Source organism: Amphiprion ocellaris, chromosome 17, assembly GCF_022539595.1.
Source record: "Amphiprion ocellaris isolate individual 3 ecotype Okinawa chromosome 17, ASM2253959v1, whole genome shotgun sequence".
Classification (NCBI taxonomy): Eukaryota; Metazoa; Chordata; class Actinopteri; family Pomacentridae; genus Amphiprion; species Amphiprion ocellaris.
The window spans coordinates 24240811-24263310 of record NC_072782.1 but is presented as its reverse complement, the minus strand read 5'-3'; the positions used below and the strand labels follow the sequence as shown (position 1 = coordinate 24263310).

Below are 22500 nucleotides of genomic sequence, written 5' to 3'. Positions count from 1 at the left end.
TTGTGTCTAAAGGTGGAACTACTAAACACTGAATAGATGCAGATGAATGCTTTTCCAATCATTGTTTTTACATATATATTTTAAAATAACTGACATTACTTTGTGGAAATTTGTTTTCATTTTGCTATGAAAGAGGTGTTTTTGTTAAATTCTTGTAAGAAAGACCAAATAAGGGGCAGTGGTGGTGCGATGGTTAAGTCTCTGGACTACTAATCAGAAGGTCAGAGGTTCAAACCCCGATATGGCCACTGTTGGGCCCTTGAGCAAGACCCTTAACCCTTCCTGCTCCAGGGGTGCTGTACTGCGGCTGACCCTGCACTCTGACCCCCCCCAGTTGGGGGGATATACGAAAATTAGAATTTCCCCTTGTGGAATTAATGAGGGATAATAATAAAAAATAAATAAATAAATTGAATTGAACATGATTCAATGCTGATAAACAATGAATGGGAAAACTTTCAAGGGGGTGAATCATTTTAGAGGCACTGTAGGGGAGGGAACATGAAACACTTAACGTAAGGTGAAGAAAACACAACACAACTCATGAAAATAAGGTTAGCACAAAAAAGTTTTCTAAATCAGCGAATTAGATAAATAAAAAAGTCTTGCATCATTGACCATGCCTTTAATTAAGTGGTGGGAATAGGCCCAATGAATTTCTTTCAAGAGCGCAGAAGTAAAAGCTGTATAAAAGAGAAAAACTCAACTTAAGGTTTGGTGTCAATGTATGCTGATGATACCATCACTTGTGTATTGACAAAGATTCCACAACCGACTACAGAGTTACCGAATAGGATAATGGTTGGTGTCTCCCAATGGCTTCAAAATACCTTCCAGTCTCTGAATTGAACAAAAAACGTTTTAAATGGGCTTTTCAGCAAAATAAGTCAATCAAACAAGTCAGTCAATAACCCTAACTATTTTTAACTTGAAAGATCAAGTTAAGAAGTTGACCAGTCAAGGATGTATGCCATTATTTTATTGCATTGTTGGAATCAGAGAGAGCCACATTCAAAGCCTTCATTGCAGAAACGGTTGTAGTGAAAAGGTCACTGGTTCATGTCATAGCCTAACAAAACCTGTTGGTAGAAATCTACAGTGACTAGGTTGGTTTAGAGGTCTCCAGAAGCAGCAGATAAGTATCAGGGGGACAGATGGGCTGTGGCTACAGCAGTTGCAGAAGCAAAAACATGGGTGTGAGAGTAGCTGAGGGAGGCTAGGGAGAAGGACTTTTGGTTGGTAAACCATTCGATGCCTGAGTTTGCCTAAAGATTTGAACTATCCTGCTATCTGAATTAAAAACATTACGTGATATTAAAGCTTTTAATACGAAGTCAACTCTATGGCTTAAAACAAGGCATTGTCATTGTTAAATCACTGTTCGTTAACCTTCTTTTCTTGAAGTGTAAATTTTAATTCCTATGTGGTTGTATTTTTGTTTTTAGGTTGATTGCATCCTGGTCGCCTTAACTTGTGGACAGACTTCCTTAAGAGAACCACCATCCAGAAGCCAGCATGGCTGACAATGTGAATGCATTGCCATTCTTTTATGGCAATATCACCAGAGAGGAGGCAGAAGGCTACCTGCGGCAGGCAGGCATGGGAAATGGTTTGTACCTGCTACGGCAAAGCCGAAACAATCTCGGGGGTTTTGCACTGTCTGTGTCAAATTCAGGCCGCTGCTACCACTACACTATTGAAAGACAACAGGATGAAACATACGCTATTGCTGGTGGTAAGAGTCACAGGAGCCCTGTGGATGTGATTGACTACCACTCCCAAGAGATGGATGGTCTTGTGTGCCTCCTGAAGAAACCATGCAACAGGCCTAAGAACATGCAGCCAAAGGTGGGGCCGTTTGAGGACCTGAAAGAAAACCTGATCCGGGAGTATGTAAAGCAGACCTGGAACCTGCAGGTTGGTAGCAGCTCAATCTTATAAGTAAAGGGGAGGTTATTTGCGATAGCCAGAATGTGAAATAAGCCACACAAGAGTACCAGTAGCCATACAGTTAGGGTATGTAATAAAGAACAATGTTTTATTAGAACTTGGACTTTTTTGTAATCATGATAACGAGATACTCATCAAAGTAATTCTTCAGATTTTTAAATGAAAAAACGTGGTCAAACAGGAAGTTAATCAAACAGGAAAACCAGGTAGCAAAATTAATAGGGATGTCTAAACCACTTTATTTTAAGATAGAAAGTGAAAACAGTTGCACCTAAACAGTCATACGTAATTTCTTATAGCACCAAAATATTTTGTGTTTAAGTACAGTCACTACAGCATGTCAGAGCTGAAGCAGGATTTGGTTGGGTTTTTGGAGCAGGCCAAACCATCATGACAGCTACATTCTCACCTTCAGTACCATTAATTGCACAGTTTTCTGGCTAAGTAATTGTGTCATGTGTGTGCAGGGGGCAGCTCTGGAGCAGGCCATCATCAGCCAGAGGCCTCAACTCGAAAAACTCATTGCCACCACTGCGCATGAAAGAATGCCCTGGTTCCATGGAACAATAACACGAGAAGACTCCGAGCCCAGGCTTCAAAATGGCTCCCGTACAAATGGAAAATTCCTGTAAGTATTTTACAGGTGTCACTGTATAGCTTTTGGCTGTTTACAGTAAATGGTATAATATGAATTATAGCAATGAAGTATAGTCAGATTAGACCAATTATTTCCCGCGAAACTGTCATTATTTTAGATGCCAGCAAATAATTTTGCCGTCCAACCTTCTTCTGCAGGAGCTTAACAACCTGTAACCTGAGGCTTGATCTTTTGAAGAGCTTGTGAGGCTTTAATACAGAAGCTGTGTTGATATTGCTGTTACTAACTTTAAGGGCTTGGCACCTGCTTTAGGTATCCCCTCTTAAGCAGAATCATTAGGTCTAGAAACTCATTATCAAACAGGTAAAGAAATAGATTAAAACAAAAGCAAATAATTAGATATGCGGTAAACTTTACATTATGTCTTATCAGTGTGAAACCAGTCAATGTATTGACCAGTTAGTGCTTTTAAAAAAATGTAAATACATTTAATCAAAATAACACTAGTAGAGTGAGAGCCATTTCCAAACACAAGTCAGTCAAATCGCTATTTTAAATTTATATGTAGCATTATGTGAGGTGATTCCTGTTTGAAGACTTTATTTTTTATGTTAACAATTTAATGTTTCGTTCTGTCAATTACCACAGAATTATAGAAGTGTAACTAAAAAAAAGCTTTGTGTAAAAGAATTTAAAATCATTCAATAAAATAATTTTTACTATTTTGTTTTCACTGTATCATCCACAAACCACAAAACCTAAAATTTGATGTAGTTTGTAACTGTTATTTTTGTGTCATGTTACAATAATTAACAGTATTGACTGAAATTCAGATCATGCAAACAGACAGTACGCTTAGTTAAAGTAAGTCAATATGGCAGTTCTTTAAAATGTCTTTTTTTTTCTTTGTTACATTTGAACAAAGTGTCGAGTTGAGTATTTATGGCAGCTGTAGCTTCAGTTGAGAGTCATTGGTCTCAGCTGAAGATACTCAAGGGAACACACACACACACACACACACACACACACACATACACACACATACATACACACAAACACAAACACACAAACACAGACAGTGTGGTTTCCGCTTTGGCAGTTTGCAAAGGACTTCCTGAAGTAGCCAGGCAAGAGGAAGAAGGCTGAGATGTGACTGTTCAGTCCCTTTTCTCATGAAACGTTTAGCAGAAAACTTTGTTTTTCCACTGAAATACACTCTCATTATAGCCGTAAATTTAATATTTTCATCAAAGTAATCCAGACACCCATAGCTAGAATATTCTGGAGTCACTTGCAAACTATTGTCTCTGGCTTTCAAAAACAAAACATTATCCCAATTTTCTTTGCTATATTGCTATGCTATACCATATTTGGAGACAGTTTTATTTCAATAATAGTTTTGCATTTAGAATATCATTAGGGGACATGCATAATTACTTTTTAATGATACACAAACCATCTATTTGGGTTCGACCTTAGTTCCTGTAACTGGGCTTCTCTTTATTCCTGTAATGCCTCAGCTGGTTCTTTTTCAGATCCTTAAACACGAAAATAGTTACACTCAGTCACAGATGGTTACAGCTGACATACTGTGTGGTAACAGGTGGGGTTTAATACTACTGACACTTTCTCCACTGAAAAAATACCTAAAAATAAAATAGAAGAAAATAGAATAAACTAATCAAAATACATTAATATTTGGTTCAGAAAAAGTCTTTATTGTGTTCTGCAGGGGGTTTGAAAAGTTAAATATTTTATGACTACAGTCATAGAAATAAAAAAAAAAACAGCAGAAATAATTATGATAACAGCAGACATGAAGCATGATAAAGTAAATGAGAGAGAACATAACAGACAAATGAACAGTACAGGAGAATAACTGAAAGTAGGTCACAATAAACCAGCAGTTCAGCACTTACAAGCTTTAAAAGTTATTTTAAAATGTCAATGAATCTGTATATCTGACATTAACCTTTGCAATTAATGAATTAACTGGTTCTAAAATTTAGAAATACTAATACTGAGTCCAAAAGCAGCACCACTCACAAAATAGTTTTATCAGTCCAACAGTAAACATGCATTGTCGTAGGTAGTGAATATATACACAGTACACTAAGTCACAGTTCACATACAATTTTAGCTGTGATATGAAAAGTAGAGAAGTAAAGGGGAGAATCTTTTTCAGACACTTGCTTAAAGTCTGCCATCCAGTCTATTTAAGTCAAGCCAAGCTTTCCAAAACTCTTGCAATCCTGATGTGTAGTCTGCATGTTTTTCTCTTCTTTTGCTGATAAACTTGTTACAATAAACAGCTGTGTTCTTTCTATAATATTTTTTTCAAAATGTCTTTTTGAGACATTTGCCATTGTCTCAACTGTTTGGACAGAGTGTACAAACAAAACTGCTACAACATTATCAACAACAAGGTTCTGACTTCAAACTAAATGTATTTTCCTTCTCTTCGTTTTGTGTGTACAGGATTCGACAGAGAGATTCGAATGGATCCTATGCTCTGTGTTTACTACATGAGGGACAAGTCATGCATTATCGCATTGACAAGGACAGGAATGAAAAGCTCTCCATTCCAGATGGGAAGAAGTTTGACACTCTGTGGCAGGTTAACAAAATAAATTTCAGATTTCTGACTTGAGAGATAATGTTATGATGCATTTCATGGTAGTTAGTAACATAGATATTCATTATAGACACTGTCCTCAAATGTGCTGAGCAAATTCACATTTCCAGGGATGTGACTTGAAATGTAGAAATACTGAGATCAGGAGTCAAAATTCCTCCATGCCACACCTTCTGACAAATGTTTGACTGGGCTGTCAAAAAAAGTAAAAAACCTTTAAATCTTATGAATATTTTGGTTACTTTTCTTTTTGGGAAGCATTGTAACTGTGAAATTGCTCTCTTTCTTTAAGTTGTGATTAATGTTGCCTATAAGACTCTGAATGATCACAGTCAGCTTCGAAAATAACACTAGACCCACTTTAGGTAATGATAGAACAAACAAAGAACAGTGTATTGAAAAGGTTTCCAGACACACTCGGTGATTACAGGTTTTAGTTTTGTTCTCTGTATTTAACTAATATAGCACATTATATTTCTGTTTGTGTACAAATTAAACAAATGAAATACCAAATGTCCTTAGAGAGCTGTAGGTTTTTGTAGGTATTTGTGTTTCTGAACTTTGAACAAGCTAACCACATTTTGACTCCAGCCACGTATTTAATACAAAGATATGAGATTAAGATCCATCTGCAGATCTCACTGTCTTCAAGAAAGAGAAAAAGATTTCTTTATAAGTATACTGTACTTTTTAAAATGTCAACCTTTTCTTTGATATTCCACAAAGAACAATATCAATGGCAGAAACTTGACTATTTTGACTGTAGCTTGAGCCCAACTTGCTCCCCAGAGGATCAGAGAACTTGTCTGCTGGCTTTACTCTCAGCACCAACATTTTTGTGTTTAGTTTGTCTGCTGCAAAGGCTCAAAGATAAACTGTCTCTGCTCTTGTTTTCTGGGGTATAACGAACATTTTGGCTTTTGAAGAATATTTGAAAATGCTACCTTCTTACTCTTGCGTATGTTTGGATGAATATACCATTGTGATGAGAGTCTGCTATGTGCACTTCTCTCTTTAATGCAGCTGGTGGAGCACTACTCATACAAACCAGACGGCCTGCTGCGAGTGCTAACAGAACCCTGTTCACGACCTGATGGAGAAACCGGTAAAAATGCACACATCTAATTTAAATGGGTCTTGAAACTGTCTTTCAAACAAAATTTAGCAACTTACTAATTACTATCTCAGGATGAAAAACCTGTCATTGCATTCACATGTGATCCACATTTGTCATATTCATTGTTTGTAGGGCTGATGGTACGGCCGCTACTTCCACAGGACCATCCAAGATTTGGTTCTGCCATTGTAAGTTTTTTGTGTGCATTATCCTATTCAGATGAAAACAGTGACGCTATTTAAATCTGCCTCAGGTTTTATATGTGCATGAGTTAACCTGTCTCAGCTAACTCTCCCCTCAAGCAGGGTTGGACTCAGTTCTAATGCTCTCTGACTTTTAATTACATTGACCATTTTAATGATTAATTTGTGTGAATGAATTAACCTTTCATACTTTCAAATGTGTACAGTTGTGAACATACACTTGTAAAGGTAATATACACTACCAGTCAAAAGTTTGGACACCTTTCAAATCATTTAATGTTTTTTTCTTTATTTTCATGACTATTTATGGTGTAGATTCTCACTGAAGGCATCAAAACTATGAATGAACACATATGGAACAAGAAAAGCGTTCAGAGAACGCAGTACTCTGCCAAGGCTGCTCAGTCGTTTCATCATTTCTGACGGATGAAATCTTTAATAAAAAATGACCCTGTGGTGAGCACAGGAGTGTGTTATGCATGTGTACGTTATGTACAGATACCGAATCGCATAACCTAAATATGTAGCGGGCGGCGGGAATTGATGGGACTCAAAAACACCCACACAATTTAATCAATTGTTCCTTGTATCATCTCCGATGGATAAGTCCCGATAAGTCTGCAGCGGTGGATTTGTAGTAGATCACAATCATGTGATCATCAGCAGGCAGCTGACGTAGCGTTCACTTGTTGTCATAGTTACAGTGACAGCGTGCTGCTATCTTGCAATGATACAGAAATCTTTAACAAATCTGTGGATCCAGGCTACAAGCCTCATCACTGCCAAAATCTAATCATTTGGTCCTTGTGCCATTTCTGACCTTCCCTGAAAATTTCATCCATATCCGTTTTTGAGTAACGTTGCTTAAAGACAGACAAACAGATGGACAAACATACTCCGATTGTCACTTAACGCTGCGTTCCTTGGTGGAGTAATTATGTAGTAAACAAAAAAGTGTGAGATAAGTCAAAACATATCTTATATTTTAGATTCTACAAAACAGCCACCCTTTGCTTTTATTACTGCTTTGCACACTCTTGATGTTCTCTGGATGAGCTTCATGAGGTTTTCACCTGAAATGGTTTTCACTTCACAGGTGTACCTTGACAAGGTTATTTTATGGAATTTCTTCCCTTCTTAATGGGGTTGAGACCATCAGTTGTGTTGTGCACAACTCAGGTTGGTTCACAGTTGATATACAGTTTTATATGTTAAATTCCTCCAAGTAGCCACCCTTTGCTTTGATTACTGCTTTGCAAACCCTTGGCATTCTCTTTATGAGCTTCATGAGGTTTTCACCTAAAATGGTTTTCACTTCACAGGTGTGCCTTGTCAAGGTTCATTTGCAGAAGTTCTTGCCTTCTTAATGGGGTTGGGACCATCAGTTGTGTTGTGCAGAAGTCTGGTTGGTACACAGTTGACAGCCCTGTTTGGCAACTGTTAGAATCCATATTATGGCAAGAACCAATCAGCTAAGTAAAGAGAAACAACAGTCCATCATTACTTTAAGAACTGAAGGTCAGCCAGTCTGAAAAATTGCGAAAACTTTGAATGTATCCCTCAATGCAGTCGCGAAACCCATCAAGAGCTACGACCAAACTGGCTCACAAGGACCGCCCCAGGAAAGGAAGACCAAGAGTCACCTTTGCTGCTGAGGATAAGTTCATCCAAGTCATCAGCCTCAGAAATGGGAAGTTAACAGCACCTCAGATTAGAGCCCAGATAAATGCCACCACAGAGTTCTAGTAGCAGACACATTTCTACATCAACTGTTCAGAGGAGACTGAACCAATCAGGCCTTTATGGTCAAATAGCTTCTAAGAAACCACTACTAAGAAAAAGCAACAAGCAGAACAGATTTGTTTGGACCAAGAAACACAAGGAATGGACATTAGACCAGTGGAAATCTGTGCTTTGGTCTGATGAGTCCAAATTTGAGATCTTTGGTTCTCTGTGTGTCTTTGTGCGACGCAAAAAAAGGTGAATGGATGGTCTCTACATGCATGGTTCCCACCATGAAGCATGGAGGAGGAGGTGTGATGGTGTGGGGGTGCTTTGCTGGTGACACTGTTGGGGATTTATTCAAAACTGAAGGCACACTAACCCAGCATGGCTACCAAAGCCTCCTGCAGCGACATGCCATCCTATCCGGTTTGTGTTTAGTTGGACCATCATTTATTTTTCAACAGGACAATGACCCCAAACACACCTCCAGGGTGTGTAAGGACTATTTGACCAAGAAGGAGAGTGATGGAGTGCTGCATCAGATGACCTGGTCTCCACAGTCACCTGACCTAAACCCAATCCAGATGGTTTGGGATGAGATGGACCACAGAGTGAAGGCAAAAGGACCAACAAGTTCTCAGCATCTCTGGGAACTCCTTCAAGACTGTTGGAAAACCATTTCAGGTGACTACCTCATGAAGCTCATGGAGAGAATGCCAAGAGTTTGCAAAGCAGTAATCAAAACAAATGGTGGCTATTTTGAAGAATCTAACATTGAAAACATGTTTTGGCTTATTTCACACTTTTTTGTTTACTACATAATTCCATGTGTGTTCATTCGTAGTTTTGATGCCTTCAGTGAGAATCTACAATGTAAATAGTCATGAACATAAAGAAAAACTATTAAATGAGAGGGTGTGTCCAAACTTTTAACTGGTGGTGTATATCATGACAATCTTGAGTTTCCAGTGACGCCGATAGGTCTGGGAACTCAGGTACAACAGTAATAAGGAGGTATAGAACGAGCCATTGTACCACTAATCAGAGTCGCAATGATCTCTTCCTGAAATGCCCCTATGGACTGTGCAATACTTGTTCAGTCTAGTAAATCTAGTTAAAGGTGTCACAAAATACCCTTACAAATGAAGCTTTGTGGTACTACAGAGATGTCCTGACCTCCAAATCATATTCTCCAGACGTAAGAAAAAATGCTTGTTTGGTAAAGACTGTAGCAAAAGTGTTTTTTCATTTGTTTTTTTGTGATACAGAATTTTTAAACATGACTATTTGCACTATAATTGTCACTCATATCGCCATCGTTACATTTGTCAAATTGCAATAAGATTTTTCATTTTTTGCATATTGTACAATACATGTATGGAAGAAAATATATATGTATATGTGTGTGTGTGTGTGTGTGTGTGTGCGTGTGCGTGCGTGCGTGCGTGCGTGTGTGTATACAATATATATACACAAGTATATATACAAGTTATCTATTTGTCTAAACACAATTTATTATTTCACAAACACTGACCCATGTTGTTTGTTCCAAAGCTTAGAGCATTCTATAAAATATGTATATAATAATATTAAAAGTTCAGCTGTAACATCTGGAGACAAGGTTACTCTAGATTATCCACACAGAATAAGTTCATGTTTTCAGTGGAACTACTTTCTACCAGACAGACTTCCAGTACTTATGAAACATGCCAAGAGGTAGATATTTCAAAAAACGATCCTTCACAGCCAGAAGGGATCATCTGTTTACATTAATATATGCCACTGAAAATGGTTTTCCCCCCTCCACAATTTATTTTTGTCTTCCTCCTGAATGAACAAGGTGTCTCTCTGCTTCAGCAGTCTTCCAGTCAATCCAGTTAATTCACCCAAGACCTAAGATGAGTTTTGAGTCATTCAAAGACCTTATACTCAGCCTCTCACAGCTCAGAACACAAGAACCTGTATATTTGTTGTTGTATATTGTCCTCTCAGCCCTAACTCAGACCAATTAGATTGTAGATTTGTATTTTATCGGGAGCCAGTGAAGAGAAAATAATACGGGAGAAAAATTTGCTCTTTTGCTTGTTCCTGACAGAGGTCTGACATTTTGGATGAGTTGGTTTTTCAAAGTTATTGGGGCATCCTGTTTATAAGGAATTGTCCAGCCTATAGGTAACAAATGCATGGACTAGTTTCTTAGCATCACTCACTTTGACACAGGATGTTCCTAGTTATGACAACATTGCGCAAGTGAAAAAAGGTTGTGGTAGAGACTTGTATCCTGAACAAAAATAACTCCAAGGTTTCTCCAAGACTTACCAATTCTGTTGAAATAGTAACAAATGTATTTGCAACAGCTTTAAAGGATTTTAGAAATAAAAGGAGGTTGTATATAGGTTTGTAATAGGCTAAAGCATGTGTGGTACATAGCCTGGTAATAAAGACAGACTGATCAGATCTAAAATGAAAGTGTTAAAGCAGGGTTCTGCTGGAGGTTTCGTTCTATTAAAAGGGTTTGTCCTCCCTACTGTCACCAGGTGCTGCTCAAAGGGAATGTTTGGCTTTCTCTATATAACACTATGAGGTATTTACCTTACTAGGTAAATTGCCCTAAGGTGTCTTATGTAATGAAGTGATGTTATATAAATAAAATAAAATTGAATTGAATTACTGTAGTTTGCAGTTTAATGAATCAGTAGGATTACTTGACACATCTTTGGAGCTAACCATTTTCCTGAATCTATTTCTACGTAATGATCGCATGCATCACTGATAACCTTTCTTACATTCTGGTTTGTAGCAAAATGCAGCAGATGGAATTCTCTCCATGTTCAGAGGTGCTTCCAAACTTGGCCGAAACAAGGTGCACTAACACACCTCCTGCCTTCTCTTATAACTAATGGTTGCAGCTGCTCAGCACCCCCCACCCAACACATCACACATCTGATCCTTGAAGGAGGCCGCCTCTGAAAAAAAGTTTTGCCTGACACTTTTAACTTTGTTACCTGGTTTTGCTCAAAAGCTGAAGCTTTTTTGAATCTCATGCTGCTTTTTGTTTTTTTGAGTTGAGTATTTCCAAGTTATCTGATTTCACTTGCTGAAATGTACCAAATTATGAGTCTTTGTCATATTCTTTGACACTTTGGTCACTGATGCTGGAGATTCAAAAAGGGTTCTTGAATGTCAAAGTGCCTCGGTATGTTCACATACTTTTTAAACCAGGGGTGTGGGACAAAGTTAACACACGGACATTGAGCTGTTATAATGTAAAGAGTCAGTCACTTACTGAACTTGTTCTACATCCCTACTTTAAACTGCTTGCGTTCAGTCATCGCAGACTGCATTTCAGCAGCATATTCTGTCACAATATGTTTTGTGCATTTTCACACTGTACGTTCTCTCAAACATTGTCTTCTGTGATAAACTGATTACAGAGCCGAGGATCTCAACACAAGAACCAAGATGGTGTCAATCCATATGAAATTGGTCGTTACCCGCCCAGTAATCAAGCAGCCAGCAAGGGTAAATCATTTCAATATATTCTAAATGTGTAATCACACCTAGTATTCAGTAGAAAGTTGGGTATATTGTTGTTCAGTTGCTATCTCTGACTTGACATTACAGTACATTTTGGCTCCTCTGCACATTAGTTAGAATTCTATATACATATAGACACAAATATTCTCTTTTTATTAATCCCTGTAGTGTCAACCTTTACAGATGGATTCTTTTTATCTTTACTTTTTAGTTTGAGCACCACTGTGCTGAACCCACTGCATTGAGGCGGTGACAGGCTTCTTAGAGGCCTTGCAAAAGTATTCACCTCCCTTGGCATTTTTTGGGTTTTGTTGCCTCACAACCTCCAATTAAAATGGATTGTTTGAGGTTTTGCATCATTTAATTTACAGAACATGCCTACAACTTTGAAGATGGGATTTTTTTTATTGTGAAGCAAACAAAAAATAGGACAAAATGACAGAAAACGTCAATGTGCATAGCTGTTCACCCCCCTAAAGTCATTACTTTGTAGAGCCACCTTTAGCGGCAATCAAAGCTGCAAGTCGTTTTTGATAAATCTCTTTGAGCTTGCCATGTTTTGCCACTGAGACTTTCGCCCATTCCTCAAGGGAAAACTGCTCCAGTTCCTTCAAGTTTGATAGTTTGCTCTTGTGAACAGCAATCTTTAAGTCTGATCACAGATTCTCCATTGGATTAAGGTCTGGGCTTTGACTAGGCCATTCAAACACATTTATATGTTTTCCCTTAAACCACTCAAGTGTTGCTTTAGCCATATGCTTGGGGTTAGTGTCCTGCTGGAAGGCGAACCTCCATCCTAGTCTCAAATCTCTAACAGACTGGTAGAGGTTTTGCTCAGGAATCTCCCTGTATTTAGCACCATCCATCTTTCCCTTGACTCGGACCAGTTTCCCAGTCCCTGCTGCTGAAAAACATCCCCGCAGCATGATGCTGCCACCACCATGTTTCACTGTGGGGATAGTGTTGGTGGGGTGATTAGATGTTTTGGGTGTGCACCAGACATAGCATTTTCCTTGATGGTCGAAAAGTTACATTTTAGTCTCATCTGACCAGAGCACCTTCCTCCATACATTTTGTGAGTCTCCCACATGCCTCAAAACGTGCCTTCTTATTTTTAGCTGAAAGTAACGGCTTTCTTCTGGCCAATCTTCCATAAAGCCAAGCTCTATGGAGTGAACGGCTTATTGTGGTCCTATGGACAGATACTCCAGCCTCTGCTGTGGAACTCTGCAGCTCCTCCAGGGTTACCTTTGGTCTCTGTGCTGCCTCTCTGATTAATGCTCTCCTCGCTCGGTCTGTGAACTTTGGTGGGTGGCCCTCTCTTGGCAGGTTTGTTGTGATGCCATGTTCTTTCCATTTGATCATGATGGATTTAATGCTGCTCCTGGGGATCATCAAAGATTTGGATATTTGGATTCATTTGTTTATAACCCAACCCTGACTTGTACTTCTCAACAACTTTGTCCCTGACTTGTTTGGAGAGTTCCTTGGTCTTCATGGCGGTGTTTGGTTAGTGGTGCCTCTTGCATAGGTGTTGCAGCCTCTTGGGCCTTTCAGAAAAGGTGTACCGACAGATCATGTGACTCTCAGATTGCACACAAGTGGACTTTATTTCACTCATTATGTGACTTCTGAAGGTAATTGGTTGCACCAGAGCTTTTTAGGGGCTTCATAAGAAAAGGGTTGAATACATATGCACATGTCAATTTTCAGTTTTTATGTTTAAAAAATCTTTATCTATATATATGTAGCAAAAGAGGTAAAAAGCCAAGGGAGTGAATACTTTTGCAAGGCACTATAAATGTCTAGGCAATTAAACCAGAAACTCACTGCTTGGAAAGAAACTAAAATGAGAAAATGACAGGATTTTTAATATACTCAAACACTGTGTGTTCAACCTCTTAAGAACTTCACCGGAAGGCTGAAGTGGATGAATTTGTAATCAAACCACAAAGTCCCTGACTTTGACTCTGTTAGCATCTGGTAGGATACTTCCTGGATGCAGCCACTATTGGTTTCTTGTAACCAATAACCACAACTCTTCCCTAGACTCTCCCTTAACCATGTAGCTCCAGTTTGCCAATCTTACAGTGAAATTGATTTTATTACCACTTGGGTTTTATCCTCATGACTCTTCATCAGGTCTGTTGACCTCATGAAGTATTTTTAAATACAGATAACATGAAGTTCTATCTTGTCTTCTGGGCAGTTTGAACCTTAGATTTTACTGCAGATGTTGCTTACTGTAAAACTTTCTTCCTCTCAACACTGGCAATTAAAATATCCCTTTGCAATGTGGTTTCAGTGTGATGGATAACACAATTATCAGTCCTTGTTCTGTGTATTCCAAGGTTTATCCAGAGTTCATATAAATATTTAAGCTGCGTCAGACCAATCAATGGAAGTTCTCAAAGTTTTAGTCTTCTAGTACAAAATTCCCTGTGTGTCTCCATCTTTTAAGTTAATGAGCAGAATGTTTGGAGTTAGATACTTAGAGTTAGTCCCTGACAGAGTAGAAGAAGCTAAAAATTTTGATCATCTCAAATCCAACCATCCTCTAAAGTCAACAGCTGAGCCTGGAACAGATTCCCCTATATCTTTATCAGTTGATGCTGAGACCCACTCTGGCCAGTTTCATAGCAACACTGCTTTTGAAACACCAGTCAGAGTAAACCAAATCATCCAATTGGATATTTAAATGGATTCTTTGAAGGAAGGAAGTAAAAATTAAAGTAGATTACTGTGTTATCTATGTTAGAAACTGGCAGAATGTCTCAGAAAGCAGAGACACACCATAACCAAGTGCATACTTAGTGAACAGAAACTGCAATCAATAAAGCAAGGCAGTTTTTTTTTTTAGTATTTGTGTAGTGGTAGGTCTCAACCGGCACAAGAAATATTTTCAGGTGCATGTATTGTTTGTATGGCTCAGTATTTAAGCTCGATACTTTTTTTTAAAAAGGAATTATTATTTAATGACTTGTAAGAAATTTATTGCATTGTTTCCTTTTGAACATTTTGTTTAAACCTGTTTTTGCCAATGAATAAGAATAAATTTGTGCCTAATCCATTGTAGGAATAATTTCATTGAGTAAAATCTGTTCCCACTGGGTTCAAGACTAAATGCTCCTATTAGGCTGGTCTGGGGAACAATGACAAATTACTTGTTTTTGCCATTTCGGTCACAGAACTGTCTGAACTTGGTCACTTGATCCAATCTCACATACTGTGAATCACTACTCTTCTAATGTGGCATGGGCTTTTCTTCATCAGAGGCCATGCCAATGGACACAGAGGTATATGAAAGTCCTTATGCAGATCCAGATGAACTGAGGAGCTCAACAGTTAATCGCGACCAGCTGTTTTTGGAGGATGGAGAACTGGGCTCAGGGAACTTTGGCACCGTCATGAAGGGCATTTACAAGATGAAAAAGTATGCTACATCACATAACTTTACATTACTACATACTAACAACACTACCCCTCAATTTTAGTCACCCAGAGTGTCGTAATGTTATGATTATGGACATCTGCAGACTTTACTACCCCCAAATTTGAAAACATTCTCCTTTTCATATAAAAATGCTCTCTCCACTTTCCCTAAAAACAAATTCTGTTCGCTTTTCAAATTCCAAAAACACAGCTTCCATCATAGAGTTCATTCATCGGAACCAAACAAACAGTTCATGGTGTTGGACCTTGTGTTCTCTAACATAAAGATGATCATTCTTTCACTCACACACACAAATAAAATTGGGCTCATTAAAGCAGAAATTATGTATGTACTCTATATTGATGTATAGATATACTTGCCTTCCTTACTAACAAATATTTCAGTCTATACCCTGTATTGTATTACTGGATGTGTGTAAAATGTCTTATTGCTTGCTGTGCATGAACTAAAATGTATTGGGACCTCTATGTATTAGGACAGAGAAGCCTGTGGCTGTCAAAATCCTGAAGAATGACGATAACAACCCCTCAGTACGTGAGGAAATGCTGCGGGAAGCCAATGTCATGCAACAACTGGACAATCCTTATATCGTCCGGATGATTGGTATCTGTGAGGCAGAGAACCTCATGCTGGTCATGGAGCTGGCCGAGCTGGGACCCCTCAATAAGTTCCTACAGAAACACAAGTATGTGCCTGAGACCTCTCAGTTTAGTCATTCTGACATTGTTTATTTTCATTAGCAATATAAACAAAAGAATAGAGACTATAAAGATGCTGACCTGAGGCAAAAAATGCATTGAAGATAAGAAAGTATTATACATGACAATCTAGTAGACTTTCAAAAAGAGTTTTAAATTGTATCTATCTATCATAAAGTCTGTGGTCTATATCAAGGAAATTAAACATCACTTTACGTATTTATTTCTTTATTTTTTTACAACAATACAGTATAATATCAGTAGAGTATACACACACACACATACACACACACATATATAATAACTGGCTGCTCAGCTGTTCCATGGAAGAAACATTAGGTGTGGCCAAATAAACAGTTTGGTACATTGATACATTTTCAATAAAGAAACAGCCCATTGGTGAGCTCAGCAACGTCAAAAGAAAGTATGGTGGATGACAGAGGAAGTGTTTCTGAATGTTGTACACAGCACTTTTAAAGTTACAACTGATCATCTACAGACAAACATCGATCAAAAACATCACAGAGCTGGCCCACCAGGTGTCCATGGGGATGAAGTATCTGGAGGAGCACAACTTTGTCCACAGGGATCTTGCTGCTCGCAATGTGCTTCTGGTGACACAGCACTATGCCAAAATCAGTGACTTTGGCCTCTCCAAAGCTGTCGCTGAGGAGCAAAACTACTACAAGGTAACTCCTGACATGGGTAGTCTCCAGTCTGTTGTAATCTTGGGGTAGTTCATACACTTTCATACTTACTAAAAGTCTTTAGTGGTCCATCTCTAATGGCCCCTTTCATTCTCACGTGAAACAAACTTATTACTGTCATATTAACAACAATCTGCCTAATTTTGTATCTTAAATTGGCCAGCAGTCAGTCCTCGTCATAGTCATAGTCATAGTCATAGTGCAATCTGAAACAGCAAAATCTCCAGTCTGACGTTAAGTCAAACAATGTTTTGTGTGTGTCTCTCCAGGCCAAGGGTCATGGAAAGTGGCCGGTGAAATGGTACGCCCCTGAGTGTATAAACTATTTCAAATTCTCATCCAAAAGTGATGTGTGGAGCTTTGGAGTGCTATTGTGGGAGGCCTTCTCCTATGGCCAAAAACCATACAAGGTATGAATAATCAGTAGTAAGTCATGATGGCATAGATCACACATCAAGTCACTCTGTCTCTCACTAATGTGTTCATCTGAGCGATAGTTCAGAGATGCAGATGTTTTTTGTTTGTTTGTTTTTTAGAGCTGCTGCCCTTTTAGGCAAAGTAATAACTAGACCAAACAACTGCAGGACTAGTGTTTCATGTTTTACATACAGTGCTGAACAAATTTATTAGACCACCTGTCATATAAACAAGAAAACACAAATATTTTAGAAATGTCAAAAACTTACAAACAACAAAAACTAAAAAAATGCATCGTTATTTCTGAGGCAAATAAACTGGAACAACTAAATAGTCCTTATTCACATATATTAACCAAATATCTTAATATTTTGTCTGACCTTTGGCCCTGATAACAGCTTGCATTCTTGCTGCCATTGTTTTTATGTGCTTTTCCACAGTCTCTTTAGTTATTGAGTTGGACTTGTCCATCCAGAGTACCTTTTTCCAGTCATCCACAGTCCACTGTTTTTGCTCCTGGGCAAAATTGAGGTGTTTTTGTATGATTGCAGACCTCAATAATGGCTTCTTAGCAGCTATTCTTCCCTTTAGGCCTTGTTCCTTCAGTCATCTGCTTATAGTCATTCTGGAGACTTTCTCAGATTCTGATCTAGAAGCATTAACCTCTGTCTGAAGGTCAGCAGTGGTCTTTTTTCTGTCACTGGTATTTAAAATCTTGAGGTGCCTGATGTCTGCTTCAGTTAATTTTCATTTTCCTTGGTGCATTTTGTAAGTAGCAGTCTCTGCAACAGAGTCCAAGTCATACTTGAACATACTGTGAGAACACTCTATGTCTTGCCCTATTCTTCTCAAAGACCATCCAGCATCATGAAGTGCTTTAATTCAGACTCTGTCTTTCTCAGTGAGTTCCCTACGCTTCACCATTTTGAACAGGAGTGAGGAATTTCAAAGTGAATTCATGTTTTTATATCCAAATTTGAGCCAGCACGCTGGAATTCTCTGAGAAGTCAGAAAATAACCAAGAGTAACATACAACCACTAAAATAAATTTTTCTGTTCAGGAATGCGAGCAAGTAACTGTAATTTGGCATCTCAATCAAAAACTAATAATGTGCTTTACTACTTTCTTCTGCTTATTTGTAAAACAGTGAATTTGAAAAATGTATGGATACCAGCAATAATTATATTTTAGCATTAAAGACATCATTTTGATTAAAGAGATTGCACATACTGGCGGATTAACCATGACAAACACCTTACACTGGATGGTGGTCTAATAAGGTTATAAAGCACTGTATGTGCTTCTGTTATAGAGCTGCTGTAATATGAACAAATCGGGTTGATCAATTGATTTCCTGTATCATACTCCTCTTGGGATGTGAATTAATGGTTATATAATGATCTGATTGCTCTTTTCAAGGAGTAAATAACAAGTCACTGTGTAATGTATCACTGTTTCCAGGGGATGAAAGGAAATGATGTCATGCAGATGATTGAAAGCGGGAATCGTATGGAGTCCCCAGTGAACTGTCCACCAGAGATGTATGATCTGATGAGGACCTGCTGGACATACAAGTAAGCAATATCTTGTCTCTGAGTCATCAGTAAGTAATAGCTTGACCGACAACAGGCCAGTTTATGTTAGGAGACCTCATTTTTGATAATTGCTTTGTTTATGTCTTCCAGGGCAGATGAAAGACCTGGATTCAGTGTTGTTGAGCCAAGACTACGAGAGTATTATTATGACATTGCACAGTGATTCTTTAAATAGAAGTCATAAGGCTATGCAAACTCTTGCTTGATGAGAAAAACTGAAATTAATCATATAAGAATGGCCAAAGATGGTTATGAATTATGAATGCTGTAAAATATAGGCTTTAACTGTGGAATTTTTTTCTACCTTTTAAATACAGACTATGATTATGCAAGTAATATCTATTTTTTTTCGTTCCTGAATGTCAGCAATATGAAGGTGGTTATAAACCAATCAGAACAAATATTCATGCTACAGCTAACAAACTGTATAACCTAATATTTTGGTAGTTTCATACTGTAAGCGCATTATACAGTATGTATTAAAGCTGCGCAATTGCAATGTCATTAAAGTTGGACCTAAAATCCAGAATGAACAAAGGTATGATTGTTTCAGTTTACATATAAACTTCTTTTCATGCTTTTTCCTACTGATGTTACTGTCATCCGGTGTACCCACTAAATACCACAACTGAGCAGTAAAAATAAGAGGTATACTGGCTCCGACATAGCCAGGATCAACAAGGTCCGCATCAGACAGCCTTATGACAAGTGGACTACCGGAACAAGACATTCATGGACTAGGGCAGAGATATGGAACTGTTTATATGCTACTTTCCAAGCACTTCTAGTGATAGGGGGATATATGTAGAGAATGTGGGACCTTCGAAGCCTACTTTGAAACCCAACATCTATCATTAAGGACTAATGTCAGTATAATATTCAATACATATGCAGTATTCAACCTCATGTGCAATACCCTTATGTGCAATATTGTAATTTTAAAAAAATATTCAAATTTACTACCCTGGTTTTACACTTACTTTTACACAGTACTTCTTATACTATAGCATTTCTCATTTAGAATTCTCAGATTTAGATTTGTTTAATTATTCTTTTACTGTCTGTTTTTGTTGCTAGGCACTGCTCTCTGTACACCAAGTCAAATTCCTTGTGTGGACTCTCTTGGCAATAAAGGCTTTTCTGATTCTGATTCTAAGCTAATTAAGAAACAGCTTCTAAGTGTTTCAGTGTACGCAAACACTAACTGTTATCACCACTAGCAATTGATGAGGTACAACAAAGCAAGGGGGAACCAGAAAATCAGATACTCATCCCCACACTCCAAGGCTGGATACCGAAGTCCAGCAACCACAGGCCCTTGTAACCTTAACAAAAGGTGACCTTGCTGGCCTGAGACTATGGATCATAACTACACTAAATACCTGTAACTACTGTTTACCATTGTTAAGTAAAAAGGCTACAATGGAAAAGCTTCAAGATGTCACCATCACTGAGGCCAGTATATGCAACAGTAGCAATAATCCTAGAGATGCTTGGCTACAAGATGAACACCATAAGCCATAAGAAACAGTATCCCCCATAGGGAAGGAGGCTGAAGGCCAAGATCAAAGCACAAGTAGGAAGTTAAGCAGCTAGCAGAACTATAGAAAGGTGTGATGAAGAAAGGACTACCTAGAAAACATTATAAGCTGTCCCGTCCCTGCGGCACTGGAAACTGCCAAACAAAGGCTCACAGATCTGGCCAGCCGTCTGAAGAGATACACTAGAGAAGTGGAAGCCAGAAGGATAATAATAGCTCTTCATCAAACCATCCAAAGTGTACTCTCAGTGGGAGAGAAATGAGATGAGAATAGATCCACCCAGGGCTGTGTATAGTACTGAAAAAAGGACATGGGTACATTGCATAACACTAATGCTCAGTGATGATGGACCTGAGAGAAGATCACAGCAATCTCCCAGAACAAGACCCAGTGATCAGACATCCAAGAAAGAGTGTCAAGAATGAAGAGCTGGACACCTTGACCTGACATGATCCACACCTATTGGCTAAAGAAGCTAACCGCACTCCATGGATGCCTAGCAGCACATAGGAACCACCTAGCAGGATGGGCCCCACCCAGAGTGGTAAACCCAAGGCCAGACAGTCTAGATAATGAAGGATCCCCAGAAGGGAGAAATCTTGTGCAATTACCAGCCAACAATCTGCCTCTGGGTGACATGGAAGCTACTGTCAGATATCATAGCCAGTAAGATCCAAGACTCAAGAGGTTTATTGTCATGTGCACAGACACTAGGCAGTTAAACAATGAATTTCTTATTTCGCTGATCCTCCTTAGCAAAATGACACAATGTATAAAAGAGTATAAAAACTATGTTTGTTCAAAAACTTTGTAATGTTTACATATTTCTTTAACAAAACCTTTATTTTGATAAGTGCGCTACATGGAAGCATTTTATTTTGAAAGACTCTCAGAAAAAACAGGAAGTATAGTTGTGAGGAGAAGCAGACAGAGAAGATATTCAGCTCTGTGTTTTTACTACCAACACGAAGGAGGCAATGCTGTCAGTAATAATTTATGTTGCATAAACAAATTAAGGATAAAAACAGATTATAAATAAGTGACACTAAGGCCACCAGATCTGCCACCTCCCTCCTTTACGCCGTCTCATCCCCCACGGTGATCATTCCCATCATCAGCAAATTTAATGATACTGATGCTGCTCTGGGAGGCCACACAGTCATGTGTGAACAGTGTGAACAGCAGGGGGCTCAGCACACAGCCCTGGGAGTCCCTGTGGTCACAGTTCTCCTGCTGGATGTGCAGCTGCTAGCTCTGACTGACTGGGGTCTGTCAAGGAAGAAAGTTCTGCACCCAGTTGCAGAGAGCGGGTGTCAGTTCGAGGGACCAGAGCTTGTCACAGAGTTCGTGTGGAATGATCGTGTAGAATGCTGAGCTGTAGCCAGTGAACAGCATTCTGACATGTGTCCTTGCCCTCCAAGTGTGTGATTGCCATGTGGATGGCAATGCAGACTGCGTTGTCAGTGGACCGGTTCTGGTGATATGCAAACTGCAGAGGGTCTTGAAGCAGCGAGATACTGAGACTTGTGAGAAGGACAGATTGAAGATGTTCACAAACACCTCGTCCAGCTTTGATGAGCAGGCTCTGAATGCACGCCTGGGGATGTTGTCTAGGCCAGCAGCCTTCTTTGGTTTAATCCTCTTCACTAACTTGCTGGAGGCACCCACAGTTCTACACCAATCCTTGAGCATTAGACAATTCAGTAAGAAAATGTATTTCTTTCCAGCTAACCTGATGGGCAGACCCTTATGTGCCATTTCGGCGTTACATTAATATCACATCCTCATGGTTTGAAAGTCTCTAAGCTACCACTTACACCACTCACCTCACAAATGGTGAACTACAGTCCACAGTCATTGCTGTATACCTCTGGTCTTTGCTGCCATCTGGTGGAGACTTACTACCTCACTTCATTTGCACACACATTGTACAAGGACTGCTGAGTTCATGCCTGCTGAATTATTTTACTACACAGAGCATGTATCACAGGGATCCAATAACAGATTTGTTATTTCACATTATGCAAACGTTGAGTATTTTCAAATTATTCCAAATCTAATATCAAGAAATAAGAAAATAACATTACATCCATTTGTAGACAAGGGATCCCAAAGTCTACAGCAGTTGAAACTCTATTAGCAACAATGGCCTACGGAAAAGGCCTCATTGCAAAAGACAAAGCTGTCCTGACATCTGAAAAAAAGAAGCATTTTTTGATTTAAAGCAGACACGTCCACTGTTGGGCCTCCCAGATTCTACAGCAAGTGTGACATGGACTCCTAAAGCATCAATAGATACTAGTGACTCAAGGACACTCTACT

The 22500-nt window shown here is 38.8% G+C and overlaps 1 protein-coding gene across 4 annotated transcripts in view; it reads left to right on the top strand.

The window, feature by feature from the left end:
* syk (spleen tyrosine kinase) overlaps positions 1-19793 on the top strand; it is a 35818-nt gene extending 16025 nt beyond the window's left edge. For 3 of the 4 annotated variants that reach the window (XM_023286308.3, XM_055004129.1, XM_023286307.3), the window contains exons 3-15: positions 1446-1917; positions 2418-2578; positions 5027-5165; positions 6207-6288; positions 6433-6488; positions 11029-11091; positions 11663-11750; positions 15039-15198; positions 15695-15904; positions 16417-16606; positions 16894-17034; positions 18504-18616; positions 18728-19793. In XM_023286308.3, the coding sequence (XP_023142076.1) occupies positions 1516-1917; positions 2418-2578; positions 5027-5165; positions 6207-6288; positions 6433-6488; positions 11029-11091; positions 11663-11750; positions 15039-15198; positions 15695-15904; positions 16417-16606; positions 16894-17034; positions 18504-18616; positions 18728-18800 (1878 nt within the window). In that variant the 5' untranslated portion in view covers positions 1446-1515 and the 3' untranslated portion in view covers positions 18801-19793. The remainder of the gene's footprint in view (positions 1-1445; positions 1918-2417; positions 2579-5026; positions 5166-6206; positions 6289-6432; positions 6489-11028; positions 11092-11662; positions 11751-15038; positions 15199-15694; positions 15905-16416; positions 16607-16893; positions 17035-18503; positions 18617-18727) is intronic. The other variant, XM_055004130.1, reaches the window with a different exon arrangement.
* The last annotated feature ends 2707 nt before the right edge of the window (positions 19794-22500 follow it).